The following is a 14,858-nucleotide window of genomic DNA, read 5'->3' as shown; positions in this document are numbered from 1 at the left end:
GATTATACTTCCCTGTACCTCAGTACTTGTAAATTTCTAGTGTAATATTTCTTTTGCATTATCACAGTTGAAAGGGAATAATGAGTGACCAGACATTCTTAAGTAGAAAAGTTAATAAGATCATATTTCATTCTCTAGTTAAGCTTGTAAGGTCACTGTTACATTTAAGAAAACAAGCAAAAACTTTGCTGAAATGAAGGTCCTGAATCCGGTATACCCTAAGGCATGTCTTGAGAGTCCTGTAGTCCTGTCACATGTTGTCCTGAATGAGTTTGGATATCCCTCCCTATGGGCTTTCCTTTTTTGCACTGTGACCAGAAGTTTGATAAAGTCTTAAACCAATTGCTGTGATTGGCAGTTGTTTCTGTTCAGATTCTGAGAAATCCATTTGTCTAATCTGCAGCAGCTGGAAGCCCTCTGGTCTCCACTTTGGAAACTTTAGAATTGCATTCTGTTCTCTAAAGCTTCTTACCTATGCTTTTCTAAGTCAGCAACAGTGAGAATAAAATTTCTGACTTATGTTTGCTAAGTCTCTCCTTTAAGGGGAAGAGCTAATGCTGTGGGAATCTCTTGTACTGATAGAAAGAGTTCTCTTGGGTTGTGCAGTTCTTTATTGGAATATGGTTTTGGAGGGATGTCAAGTGAGACCAAACTCTTGTGGTCAGTAATGCTGAATGTTCTTGAAGGAGTAGAAAGATAAGAGTGGATATTTGCCCTCACTCCATTAATAGGTCATCCACTAGTACCATTGAAGTAATTTTAAAACTTTCCTTTCACCCAGATTAGACTGGTTTAGATTCTTGTCATCTGTGGAACAGTTGTTAGCTGCAGGGACAGGGTTCTCGGACAACTTTGAGACCTGTAAAAAATAGCCAAAAAAGTGAACAATTGTCAGTAAACATAGACGTGTTATTTAGATGTCTAGTTATTTGCTAACCTGTAGAAAACCCCTAATCCTGACTGTTAGTTTAAGTAACATAAGTTTGTCATTGGCCTTGTCAGACTTGTCTCTCATGTTGTTGAAAAAATGAAGGTTTGACAGTGAATAATTGCTTAGGAGTGGTATATTTTGGCTAAATTTATTTATTGCTGATTTAAAGGAATCAAATAAGTGGTATTCAGATGAGTGGAGGCATATCCCAATAATCTCTGGAGACCGTTAGAGCTTTAAAATAGTCTTTATTGCTGTGCTTGAAGTGCTGGAATCATCTAAATGCTTCGTCCAGAATTTAGCATTAGAGAATCAGTCCTTATTGTGGCTCTGAAGAGGAGTACGTTCTCTTGTCTTGGGTATGTAGAGTCCATTGAATCCCTTGAAAGGTCTAAGTGGAGAGGTGATGATTTACCTGCTCTAACTTCAAGAGCATCCAAGATCATTCAGAAAAGTCTGGGTTTGAGAGACCACGAAACAGTATTAATAGGCTGGAGTGTTGCCATTCTGCTATAATGAAGTGTAGCAGTCATACATGTGGTAATTATTTAGATTTGGTACCTTTTCATAGAGATTTTTAAAAGTCCCCATTCCATTTGCTAGCACAAGCAGTTCTAGAAGTTTTGAGGCTGTCGTCCTACAACACTCATTTGTTGAAAAGAGTTGTGCCTGGAACTGAAGGCAATCATCAGGTTAGCAAGAAAGCAGTAACATTGGAGACTTCAGCTCTAGTAGTATGCCGGCTGCTGCTTTGGAAAAGGTACCATTTAAATAGAAGAATGCAGATACTTCTTTAATACAGATCCCTCATCCAGCTGCTGTCCCTAAGACTTGCTCAGCTTCCAAACACAGCTGTTTTCAGGGTAGATATTGTTCGAATTATGACCGGCTGTCAAGTTTTATCAGAAATATATTTGAATATCTGGTTATTCCATGTTTTTGCACAAAGGTTATCTTGTAAGTAATGCATTTCTAAATCTGAAAATACTTTTCCTTTCCAAATATGAAGGCCACAACCTGTCTCCCACAATACTGTTCATAAAAGGACTAGTGAGAGATAACTGCTTGGAAAGCCAGCAGATATTTTTTCACCATTTCAGGCTTGTGGTATCTGTAATACTGTTTCTTGTGCCACAGTGACCCATTTAATTTGACAGCATATCTGTGCTATTTTCTAGAACAAGGTAGCTTATGACCTTGCTTTGCATACCAATGGTTCTGCCTGTTTGTGAGCATGCTGCAGTATACAGGGAACTTACACATGAATTTGCCAAGCCTAAGGGATGTATACATAAGAGAGTAACTATGTTCAGACTGTGCTTTGAACTGTTGTTGTAAATTTGTTCAAGGAATAGAACAAAATGGTAGATACATTTTATATGCATCAACGTTGGGGGCAGGGAGTGAATAATGTTTCTAAAAAGAAGGCTCTGAAAACAATAAACTTGGATACCTTATCTCTAAGATACTTAGAAAGCTATTCTGTGGCTTACTGCATATTCCTTTTTTTAATGAATGGAGTAAGAAGATCCTGATTTCACTTAATTGGTCAGAACTGTGGCAGGCTTTAAATCTAGGTCTGCAGGATTTAAAAGAAAAACATTAGCCTTGTATTTTGGCAAAGTCCTAGACCTTGATAATAAAAGAAATTCTACTGTATGGAATGAAATTGATACAGCTTGGATACTGATGCCTTGAAGGATATGAAGTCTATTTGGATAGATGTTGCAAAACTTCTTAAGTTCATCTGTTCATCAGAACTCTAAGGGGTCCTGTGTCCTCATGCCTTAACAAAATTGAAGTGTGCAAACTTGTATATGTTTGATAGTAGAAGAGAAGATACAAAGACATTTGTTTTCAGAAGGTCATTACTCTCTCATCACCTCTCTGAATCTGTATTGATTATTCTCGTATACTTCAAAGTGAATTCAAGATTTATATACCCCTGAAGCCCAGTGGCGTATTTCAGCTTTCAGGCTTCTGCAGCTCTCATGGCAATATGAAAAGATTCTGTGCTCATTCAGTGGAGTTTTTTTATTATACTTGGTGAAGATAGTGGTACTATGTACCTTATGACTTAGTTCAACTTTGTATTTTCATATACTTGGGACAGCTTTTTTTGTCCTAGATAGAGAAATCTCATAGAGACAAAACAAATCTAGTTCTGAGGGTAGCCGTCAAGATACACTGGAAATACAAAGAAATCTGTGAGTAATCTGTAACTCTGCAATCGCCTTGCCATTTAGGAAAAAAAGCCTTTGAAGGTGTTGCTTTCTTCTCATTTAAGATGTCAACAGGTTGTGGTTATAATAATTTACTAAAACATCAGTATTCGTTTGTCAGGAGAAATGAAGAAAGTGCATCGCAAGGCCAATGGTATCCTGGGCTCCATCAGAACAGGAGTGGCCAGCAGGGACAGGGAGGTGATTGTCCCTCTCTACTCTGCCCTCGTGAGGCCCCATCTGTAGTACTGTGTCCAGATCTGGGGCCCCCAATACAAGAAGGATGTGGAACTGTTGGACAGGGTTCAGAGGAGGCCACAAGGATGATTAGAGGGCTGGAGCACCTGCCCTACAAAGAGAGGCTGAGGGAGCTGGGCTTGTTCAGCCTGGAGAAGAGAAGGCTGCGGGGGGACCTCATTGCAGCCTTCCAGTACCTGAAGGGAGCTTATAAGCAGGAGGGGATTCAACTTTTTAAAAGAGCAGATAATGGCAGGACAAGGAGGAATGGACTAAAGCTAAAGGAGGGAAGGTTTAGATTAGATATTCTGGGGAAGTGTTTACAGAAAGAGTGGTGAGGTGCTGGAACAGGCTGCCCAGAGAAGTAGTGGATGCCCCGTTCCTGGAGGTGTTCAAGGCCAGGTTGGATGGGGCCCTGGGCAGCCTTGTGTAGATCCAGGCCTGGAGGTTGGTGTCCCTGCCTGTGGCAGGGGGGTCGGAGCTCTATGATCCTTGGGGTCCCTTCCAACCCAGACCATTCTATGATTCCATGATTCTATTTAGATAGAATATGTGTGCCAAATTGTGGTGTGATTATCTACTTACGTGTTCTCAACTTAGAATTTTATGTTTTGGATGATGAAGAGCAGTAGCATTTTGAGCCTGGTCAGTTAGAGAAGCTCAAGTGAGAAAATTAGTTCTACTTTACTTGTTTTGGTTGTTTAATCTCGGAGCCTTCATTGTGAAGGCTCTGAAAGGTGACTTTTAGTTGACCCACCTACAGCTGTTAAAGGCAACACAGCTTGAGGCCATCTACCTTGCTCCAGTAGTACAGGTAGCAAAGGGACACATTTGCTTGGCTTTTAAATGACATGTTCAGGCTGGTAGGTTAGTGCAGGCCATCTTCACTAGTCCCTTAAGTTGATGTATTGAATGATGAAATGCAGTTGCAGAAATGTGAATGTGTGTTCCCTTCTGCTAAACATGATAACCTCAGTTAAAAGAATGGGACAGATTACTGATACCAGTAAATTTTAAAACCTACTGTTAGATCCACCATCAGAGTTTTACAAGGCTTTCTCAGTGTGACTGGCTTTTCTGGATGAAAATAAAAAAGCTGATGGACTTTCTCCAAAGAACACAAGGTTCTCAATTTGTGTTTCAAAAATTAAAGAGTTTTAATTGAGAAATGAGGTAATCATATGTGTGAATGTATATGTATTAACTTGGTTGTTTGTAAATAATTTAATTTGAAACCTGTTAGCCTATAAGCCTCTACTTCATGACATTCTTAAGACCTGCCATGAAGCTCAGTGAAGTCAGACCCCTGTGAGTCACAGGAAGAAAGAGACTTTTTTTGTCACTTCCTGAAGGTTTCAAAAAACTTTATTCTTTTTAATCAGTGAAGTAGGGAAATTAATCTATATGAGTACTCATAGGAATCCAACTGTTCCTGTAGTACAGAAAAGTCTCCATGCTAAAAAGCTGCATCTTGGATTTGGCAAATTTATTTTGCATCATTTGTCTCAAATTTGGCAGATGTTCTTACAGGTTCTTGCGTAATTTTGAAAAGTTCCTTGTCAGCAGTTGAGTTTCTGCATGGAGTTTATTGTATCTGTTTTAACTGTCTGCCAGCCATTAAATATTTTACATAATTTTGGAGTTTTAGGAAGAGATGTGCAAGTAGATTTGAGAATGGTGATATGGAAAGAAGCCTGTACATGTCACTGGAATTGACTCGGTTCGTGCTTGTTGTTGTGTTCTAATGTAAATTTTGGAGATGATCCTTTGGAGGTTTAATCCTTCTAAATAATAGTCTTCTACAAATATGGAAGAAATTAAAAGTTATATGTTACAGTTTTAGAGGGTGGGGGGCTGCTTTTTTTATCTTTCTCCCTTTAAAGCTTATTTCCTTATTCCATGATTGCATCCTCCTTACCATTGGCTCTCCTGCTCCCAAAAGAGAGAGCTGGCTCATTGGATCTGGTGACAAATCACTATAAGTCTAGGCACAAAATAAGTTATTTTTCTTATATTGCATTTGTGAACTAGAAATTTTTGACAGTAGATGTACAACAGAATTTCCAACCTATGTTCACTCATTCCTTAGACTTAAAGTCATATTCCAAGATTACAGAAAAACTGTTTATTTGACAAATTATGCAATGATAGTTGAGAAATTAGAATAGTCTTAGTGCAGGTAGGGTTTTGGTTTTCATGGCAGAAATTTATTCTGAGTACCATGCTGTTACATAAATACATTACAGTTTAAATGAATAGAACATACTCTTTTGGATATTTCCATGAGCTTTTTTCACTAGAAAATAACAGGGTGTGTGGTTGGCTCACTTTATTTTCCCGTGTTTTAATGATATTTTTTTCTATATATAAACTTAAAGCGTTTTTGCAGAGTCAAGCTTTTGACACTACATAAAATCAGTGACTTATTTTATCCATGAAAGGCATTGTGGTTGCAAAGGGAACATACCAAGCTTTTAAGTGTGTAGTGACCCCCGCACCAAATATGTATATGGTATGACACAAACACCAACTCTTGGTATACTGTTTTGCTCCAAAGAAGTGTGGAGTGTTAGAGTACTTTTTACAATCATTTTTGCTCATTGTCTGTGTGTTCCCTGGCTACAGTATGTGTGAAGTCCAACTGAAACAAGTAGGGAGAAGCTCTGTATTAATCACTGCAGATCCTCGCTTAGTTCAAGCAGGCTGAATCTGCAGAAGAGAATCTTTGATAGTAGTATTCCGCAAAAAGAAGTTGTGGAGGTGCACCTTAACTTTGCCTTTGCAGACTTTTGCTTCAAGCATAATTTATGAGCTTGAGGTTTTTAAATACTTTTTTTTCCCCAGCTTCTTTATTAGATGGTTCCCTTGGGAATTATACAGGGCCTTTGCTTGGTTATGTATTTTTGCATAAGGATTTTTTTTTAATGATTTATTAGCACCTGTGGTAGACTGGCAATGAATCAAAATCTGAATACATTAAATGTATTAGCTAGTGCTAATTCTTGCTTAACAAGTCAGTGGATTTTGTTGTGTGCATGCATACATACTGAAGAGAATTAATTGGTGGGAGTGGAGGGGAATGGACATTCTTGCTTGGACTATATATGTGAAATCTGTGATTTTTCTCTTTTAACTTGTAGATAAGCCTCTGAAGAAGCGAAAACAAGAAAACAAACCACAGGAGGCTGGAGGTGCTACTGGAGGAAATAGAGCAGCTTCTCAGGAGACAGGTTCTACGGGAAATGGTGCGAGGCCGGCGTTGATGGTTAGTATTGATCTGCAGCAAGCAGGAAGAGCAGACTCTCAGGCAACAGTAACTCAGGATTTGGACACCATCAAAAAACCTGAAGAAATTAAGCAGTACAATGATGGTTTTGTGTGTGTTCCCCAAGAAGACACTGTTGGAGTTCTTAAATTTAAACCTGAAAACCTTCCTGAGATTTTTAGGAAAAAGTCAGACTTCGAGAGTCAGAAGATGGATATTCAGCAAAATGAAAACAGACAAATGGAGTTTCAGCAAAACGAGAGCCGACGGTTGGAAAGTAGACACAATGAGAACAAATCCTTAGAAGCTAAACATGAAAGCAAGCATGAAAGCAGACAAATGGAAATGAAACAAAATGAGAACAGACAGACAGAATCAAAACAAAACGAGAGCAGGCAAATGGAGATGAAACAAAACGAGGGAAAACAAAATAATGGCAAACAGGAAATAAGACAGAGGCCTGAAACACCAAAACAGAAGAGTGAAGGCAGGCCTGAGACACCAAAACATAGACATGATAATAGGAGGGACTCCAGTAAACCATTGTCAGATAAGAAAATTGAACTATCCAGGCATAAACTAGATATGAAACCTGATATTTCAAGGATAAAACCTGAAAGTAGATCTGATCCAACAAAACAAAGGCCTGATGGGCGTTCAGTTTCTGATACACCAAGGCGTGACCATGATAGCCTTAAACAAAGATATGAGGACAGGGGAGAGTCAGAGAGATACAGAGGAGATCCATCCAAGATTAGAAGGCCTGAATATTTGAGATCGTCAAACAAAAATGAACATGACTCTAAACATGGTATTAAATCTGATGGTTCAAAACCTGAGAAATTTGAAAGGAGACATAGACATGAGTCTGGTGAAACAAAGGAAAGGTTTTCTCCGGGGGATCAGAAATCAAGACCTGACAGCCCTCGTATTAAACAGGAAAGTAAAGGAGATTCTAGTAAATCAAGATCTGATAAACTCGGCTTTAAATCACCTAACAGCAAGGATGAACGAAGGACAGATGGTAGTAAGACTAAAGTAGATAGTAATAAAGCACATGCTGACAATAAAGCAGAGTTCCCCAGTTATTTGTTGGGGGCAAGATCTGGTGCATTGAAACATTTTGTCATTCCAAAAATCAAGCGGGATAAAGATGGCAATGTTACTCAGGAGTCAAGGAAAACTGAATTTAGAGGTGAACAGAAGGACAAAGTAGAGAAGATTGGGCTGGTTGAAGATCTAAATAAAGGAGCTAAGCCGGTAGTTGTCCTTCAAAAGCTTTCTTTGGATGAGGTGCAGAAATTTATGAAAGATAGAGAAGATAAATCAAGGGGCTCTTGTTTTAAACAAAACAAGAACAAGTCATCCAAATCTAATAAAGGTAAGATTTTTTCCCTAATACTAGTTTCATTATATCTTGTACACTCTTTGTTGTTTAGGTTTGCTACTTCTGTAGTTAGAAATGAAACACAAGCTTCTGATAATTCATTTAAATGCTTTCCTCTGGTGATTTTGGGGAACAAAGTGAAAATCATCTGTGCGCTTGCAATCAGAAATCTTGCTAAAAGGTACCTGAAATGATACATTTACTCTAATGCAAATACTTACTGTGGGAACACTTAAATGGTCTTGAACTGGACTTCAGGTACATCCGTTTACCTGGTAGTTTATCCAGGGAAACATTAACTGTTGTGTATTTGTTTTAAACTTGCTTCGGCATGTCTGTATAAAGGACTGGTACAACTGTGGCTTCATCAATGTATCTGGAGTGGTGGGAAATACTATGTATAAAAGCCCTAAGATTCTTTTCTATTTTTAATTGGAACTGAAATATGTTTTTCAAAGGCGTGTTTTCACAGGCAATAAGAATGTAGCTAGAACATCCCATCTGCCTTGTTTACCCTCCAAATACAACTCTTGGGGAAGCCACCACACGTGAGACTGTGTGACAATAAGCTTACTTACAGAAAAGTTCTGTCTTTAGGAGAATTCACACATCATTTTCTCTAGGGTCCACTGTATGCGGGAAGAGGAAAGGAACTGGCAAACAATTGGCTGGCAATTTTTAATTAGCAATATGGACAGGAAATCATTCAGAATAGGCTTTAGATTGTAGGTTTGATATCTGATTGTTCTGCAGATGTAACGCTTCCATAGATGACTTGTTCTTGCTTCTCTAATTTTAGCTTCTTTGCTTTCAGACTGAAGTAAATAATTTCACATTCTGAACTCAATGTTAGTATCTGGTCAGGGTTCCTTTCTTTTTTTAATGTTCAGTATTTAAAACATTGAAATTTCTTAGTTATGTCTATAGAGTTATGTCTCAAAATAGACCAGTCAAGTGGCGGCAAGAGGATTTCAGCTGTATGCAGGATGATTTATGAATCAGTTCCAGGTATAAGTTGAATTCAAGATTAAAATGTGTTCTTACATAGTTAATCTGATAAGAAAAGTTGTAGAAATCATCTTTGTGAATGTATGACTGTGTTTATGCATATGTGTACAGAGGTGCTATCTGTGTAATGAATTTGTTGTGCTGTGCCTATTTTCTATCTACTAACCTCTTTGTGTTAACTCTAAAAGGCGTAATAGTTCAGGATGCGTTTTACTTATTTCTACTAGCTTCCTTGTTATCCTGGAAATAGGAACATTTCCCTTGTGCCTTTTTGATGTTCAGTCGAGCAAAAATTTCCATTTCTAATAATAGGTATCAAGAGTTGGGCAAAATTATGACAATTTTGTTGTCAGTTTCTTCTAAAGATTTCAGGTGAAACCTTTATGTCCTTGATAGACAACACTGAAAATGTTCTCAGGATAGACTTTGATTTCACATAATTCTGTGTGCAGAAAATCAGTAATTTTTAGGGCCCTTGTTTATTGTATGTATGCTTTCTAAAATTTTTCTGGATCACTTTTTTTGTAGTCTGTATTTTGATATTTAGTGGAATGTTTTGATAATGTGCGAAAGATTTAATGACTGATTGGCATGACTGTAGCAGCTGTGTCACACATGATCAACACATTAATTTCAAAGTTAGGTTTATAACTTTCCTGCAATTTTTTGTGTTATCTTTTGTCTTCTGCAGTCATATATTTCTTGTGTACTCTGAATTAACTTGGGATATGGCGTTAAGTGAAAGAAGATGTTTTAATCTGGTATCACTCTTTGCTGCTGTCTCTGGAATAAGGTTTTTACAATGACACTAGAAATAGGTTCAATGGAACGAATAATGTTGTAACTATCTTTCTCTTACAAATTAAGTTTCGTGTGTTCAGCCAGGCAGGTTTTGGAGAAAGTGTCTTTGAACTTCAAATATTTCAGGTGTATTTTTAGTATTACTTCCCTCCTCCCCCAACTTCCTGGTAGCTTACTTTCTAGGGTACACACACCATGCTACATAACTAGGTGAACTCAAATGTTTGAAATCTTCATGTTTTATAAAGGTATCTCTTCATATGCCAAAGTGTACTTTTCTGGCTGGTATAGAAAATATTCATGCCATTTCCACAATGTCCTCAGTCTAGTTGAGAGAAACAGTGTCTACTGTTTTACTGTCTGCTATTTTTAGTTATAAACATTTTAATAATGTAGAAAATGTAATTTTCATAAACACTTTATTTAACTCATCATATATTTCTTAACAGATAGTAGCAAATCTTTTCTAGTGTTGCCTTTTTAGCATCATTATTCCACTTCCCACATCATTCGTATTTCATGTAGTGTAGTATATTTTGCTTTATTGTTCTTTATTTTACTTCCTTGTATTTCTCATTCTTTGTTTTTGCTTTCCCATCCATCCATCCATCCATCCATCCATCCATCCATCCATCCATCCATCCATCCATCCATCCATCCCCCAAGAAAATGTCTTCTCCTGGCTTTGACACATACATCACTGCTGTTGTTTATCTGAAATCCATTTTAAAATAGGATTAATTCAGCTGTTCAGCCAGTTCAAAACATGATTATAGTTTAGACATTCTGTCTTAAGAGACTGATGCACATTCATTAAAAAGCTCTGTAAAATTGGCTTGTTTTAAGCTAAATGTAGTCCTTTACAAAAAACCCTTTGTATTGTTTCCATAAATTCAAAATTTGAAAATTGTACCTTTATTTGAGCCTTTCATTGTAAAGCAAAAAGACAGGTAACATAAAGTTTTACAGACAGTTTTGTTGTTATACAATGGGAGAGGTAGCCTTAGTATGGAACTGTTCATATTGAATTATTCCAACAGTCACTTTAGGCAGTTTCAAGAAGAAGTGACAAGTTATCTGTCTCCTGATGCTGGAGCTTTTTTCTGAATGATGCAGCCTCACACAGAGGAAAGCTATGGAAATGTTTTCCATAGTATCTTTTGTTATGGGGTCTTACGGTGAAGTTTGTGGCCCGTCTTGTCCAGTTCAGCATGAATTTTAACACTTTTTTCCATATCATTTTAACACCTATGGAATGCCTTTAATTCTGCTCTTAATGAAAATGTATGTTGTTAGGGGATCATGTTTCATGTCCTTTCTTTTCACAGCTTCAGTGAATACCTTCTGTGCTGCTTAGAGCTATGCAGATCAGCTGTGTTGGGATGGGAGCTATTAGCAGTCTAACAGTCACTGCATTCTGAACAAGACACATTTTCTTTTGTTAAAGTATGAAACAGATTTGAGAAATGAGAGAAACTCGTAAAGGATATGTTTGAAGGATTACCTTTCCAAATTTACCATCATCTATGTAATGCTAGTTTTAGTCCCAGGACAAATGAGCGCATGTTTTTCATGATTTGTGCAGAAATACATTGTGCGTCTTAAAGTGTCATCTAAAAATAGTCTGTTGTTTTTTAAAAAAATAATGTAATCTGATATGAATGCTGCTTCTTCATTATCTAGATATGAAACCTGATATTTCAAGGATAAAACCTGAAAGTAGATCTGATCCAACAAAACAAAGGCCTGATGGGCGTTCAGTTTCTGATACACCAAGGCGTGACCATGATAGCCTTAAACAAAGATATGAGGACAGGGGAGAGTCAGAGAGATACAGAGGAGATCCATCCAAGATTAGAAGGCCTGAATATTTGAGATCGTCAAACAAAAATGAACATGACTCTAAACATGGTATTAAATCTGATGGTTCAAAACCTGAGAAATTTGAAAGGAGACATAGACATGAGTCTGGTGAAACAAGGGAAAGGTTTTCTCCGGGGGATCAGAAATCAAGACCTGACAGCCCTCGTATTAAACAGGAAAGTAAAGGAGATTCTAGTAAATCAAGATCTGATAAACTCGGCTTTAAATCACCTAACAGCAAGGATGAACGAAGGACAGATGGTAGTAAGACTAAAGTAGATAGTAATAAAGCACATGCTGACAATAAAGCAGAGTTCCCCAGTTATTTGTTGGGGGCAAGATCTGGTGCATTGAAACATTTTGTCATTCCAAAAATCAAGCGGGATAAAGATGGCAATGTTACTCAGGAGTCAAGGAAAACTGAATTTAGAGGTGAACAGAAGGACAAAGTAGAGAAGATTGGGCTAGTTGAAGATCTAAATAAAGGAGCTAAGCCGGTAGTTGTCCTTCAAAAGCTTTCTTTGGATGAGGTGCAGAAATTTATGAAAGATAGAGAAGATAAATCAAGGGGCTCTTGTTTTAAACAGAACAAGAACAAGTCATCCAAATCTAATAAAGGTAAGATTTTTTCCCTAATACTAGTTTCATTATATCTTGTACACTCTTTGTTGTTTAGGTTTGCTACTTCTGTAGTTAGAAATGAAACACAAACATCTGATAATTAATTTAAATGCTTTCCTCTGGTGGTCGGGTACGTGCTCATCTTCTAGGTAGGAATGACAAGAAAGGGAGTATTCCAGGATGAAAATATGTCTTGATTCTCTTGGCTCAGTGAGTTGTGTGAGAGTCTGCCTCTCCTAGACTTCCTTGTTAGCACAACAGAGCTACACCCAAATACTTTGTTACAGATAAAAAATGTGGACAAAAGAACGTATCAATTTTAAACATTTACTGAAATCCTTCATTTGTAGGATTTTTATAAGGACAAACTATTTGCCAAAAATAGCTTATGGATGTTAACACTTCAAGTAAATTTTAGAGTTCACTCCATTTTACTTCCAGAATAACTATCTCTCTAATTCCACAAATCTGAAATTTGAAATCAATCTTGGAGTTCCTATTAACTGCATTTGGATGTGGGAAGGCTAATAACCAACTAAGCATATTGCATGTGCATGCACCAGCAGGTACATCAAGTATGTCATAACTTTCTTTAAAATTCTATAGAGAATTATGCCACACTTCAGAGAAAAAAATCATAGTTTACAGCAAGTCTCACCTGAGGTCGTTAAAGCTTCTCTCAAACTCTAAATTGAACTGGCATTTTAGAAAATAAGCATCATGTTCATAAGAATTCTATAATTTTCCTGCTTTTCTTCTATTCTGAATTATTAGTGAATACCTCTTTTCAGCTTAATTAGAGTAGAAGAGGAGCTGTCTGTCCCTTGTGGCATTAAAATTTAAATATATTTTAGGTTTGCAGGGGATCCATTTTAATATACACTTTGTCTGTTTTGCCCTGGTTATTTTTTTCTCCTTTCTGTACTGAAGAGGTTTACAGATTGAAAAATATATCCAAACCAAACTATATGTAACACACTAAATGCAGTAGTCTAGGAAGATCAGTGGTTTGCACTGGAATGGATTGCTCCTACTTGTGTAGATTTTTTAGGTATAATGTGTCAGTTCTATCCCAGAACATATATTGGGATTTGTATGGGCATTGAAGATACTCTCTGGGACCTGTCTTTTTGGTGCTGGTTCTTAAGAAGTAGATGTTGGATAAACTGGTATGACTAGACAGCAGGACTTCAGCCTTGGTACACTTTGTTGCGTTGATCGGTTACCATGCAGTAGGAGACTGTTTCAGCACAGGGCTTTGCCTGCAGGCTGCTTTAGTTACTTTCTACTTTTGTCTTTGACACTAAGGTAAATAATCCAACTCTTGGTCTTGTAGTTGTTCTTTTCTGTGGGTAGTTAGAGTGAACTATATATGTTACACATCTAGTTCTTAGCAGCAACAATACCCGTGGTGAAATCCACTAGTTTCATTGCACTCTGGTTCATCAAAAATAAGATGCTTTGTCTGTTTGCAGATTTAGGAATATATTTTCTAATGAGCTCATTTTTGAAAAATTACTTTGGCACATGTAACTGATAGGAATTTATTGTCTAATTTGTCATGGCAATTTGTTGGAAGTCTTGAAATGACCTTTGTTTCATGGATGTGGATGCTTGATCAGGTTCCTCTTACTTCTGGGAAAGGCTCTTTTTGTATAAGTAATTTTTGCAACCATGCATTGCAATATGTAAAAATGTGGTCCAGCAATTTGCTTGATGTCAGTTACAATATGCAATGCAGACTTGTTCATGTGTTTAAAGGATCTAAATATGGATGTTATTTCTTGGCTTATGTGCAGAAATACATGCTTAATTTTTTGAATTTTCTTCTCAACAAAGAGTAAATTTGGGAAAATGCGAATAGAGGAAAGCCTCTCATTTGCTTCTGGTGAATTCAGTTTTCTGTTGATTGATGTTTTCAGCTGGTTTTGTGTAAGAATATCTAAACTGTTTATTTCAACTTTGGCATTTATTTTTGCTCCATGGGAACATTACCAATGAACAGAGAAGAGTTAGAACATTTCTGGTTCTTCAGATTACCTAGTTGTTGTTCTTAAGTTGTCATGGTTTTACCCCGTCTGAGAGCCAAGATCCACGCAGCTGCCTGCTCCCTAAAGGAAAAGAGCAGGGGAAGGCCTTCCTCCCATCAGCCCCCTGATATCCTAGGCAGGACGTAATTGGCATGGAATACTCTCTTTGGCCAGTTTGGCCACCTGTCCTGGCTTCGCCCCTCCTTTCTCGTGAATAGAGAAATACAAAGAGCTGAGAAAGTCCTTGACTGTCTGACAGCAACTAAAACCATCAGGGTGTTATCAGCACGGCTTTCATTCTAACTCTCAAACACAGCATTCCATCCGCTGCTACAAATGAAGTTAACTCCATCTTGACCAAAACCAGGACATAAGTATACATATTGTTTTCATTATCTTCTGGTCAACTTTCTTGTAGTATTTTATGTTAAAAGCTAAAACATCAACATTTCTTGTTGCTTATGCAATTAAGTTACTTTGAAGAAGCAGATCA

At 37.4% G+C, this 14,858-nt stretch overlaps 1 protein-coding gene across 2 annotated transcripts in view; it reads left to right on the top strand.

Moving 5' to 3' along the window:
• The window catches only part of NIPBL (NIPBL cohesin loading factor), a 91,820-nt gene that overhangs the window by 31,745 nt on the left and 45,217 nt on the right, over positions 1-14,858 (top strand). Inside the window, exons 9-10 of one of the 2 annotated variants that reach the window (XM_084277870.1) lie at positions 6,531-7,238; positions 11,535-12,332. In XM_084277870.1, the coding sequence (XP_084133996.1) occupies positions 6,531-7,238; positions 11,535-12,332 (1,506 nt within the window). Of the gene's footprint in view, positions 1-6,530; positions 7,279-11,534; positions 12,333-14,858 lie in introns of both variants that reach the window. The other variant, XM_084277871.1, reaches the window with a different exon arrangement.

The sequence above is a fragment of the Gallinula chloropus genome (genome assembly GCF_964237585.1).
Source record: "Gallinula chloropus genome assembly, chromosome: Z".
NCBI lineage: Eukaryota > Metazoa > Chordata > Aves > Gruiformes > Rallidae > Gallinula > Gallinula chloropus.
The sequence above is the reverse complement of the archived record's forward strand: the minus strand, read 5'-3'. Positions and strand labels throughout refer to the sequence as shown.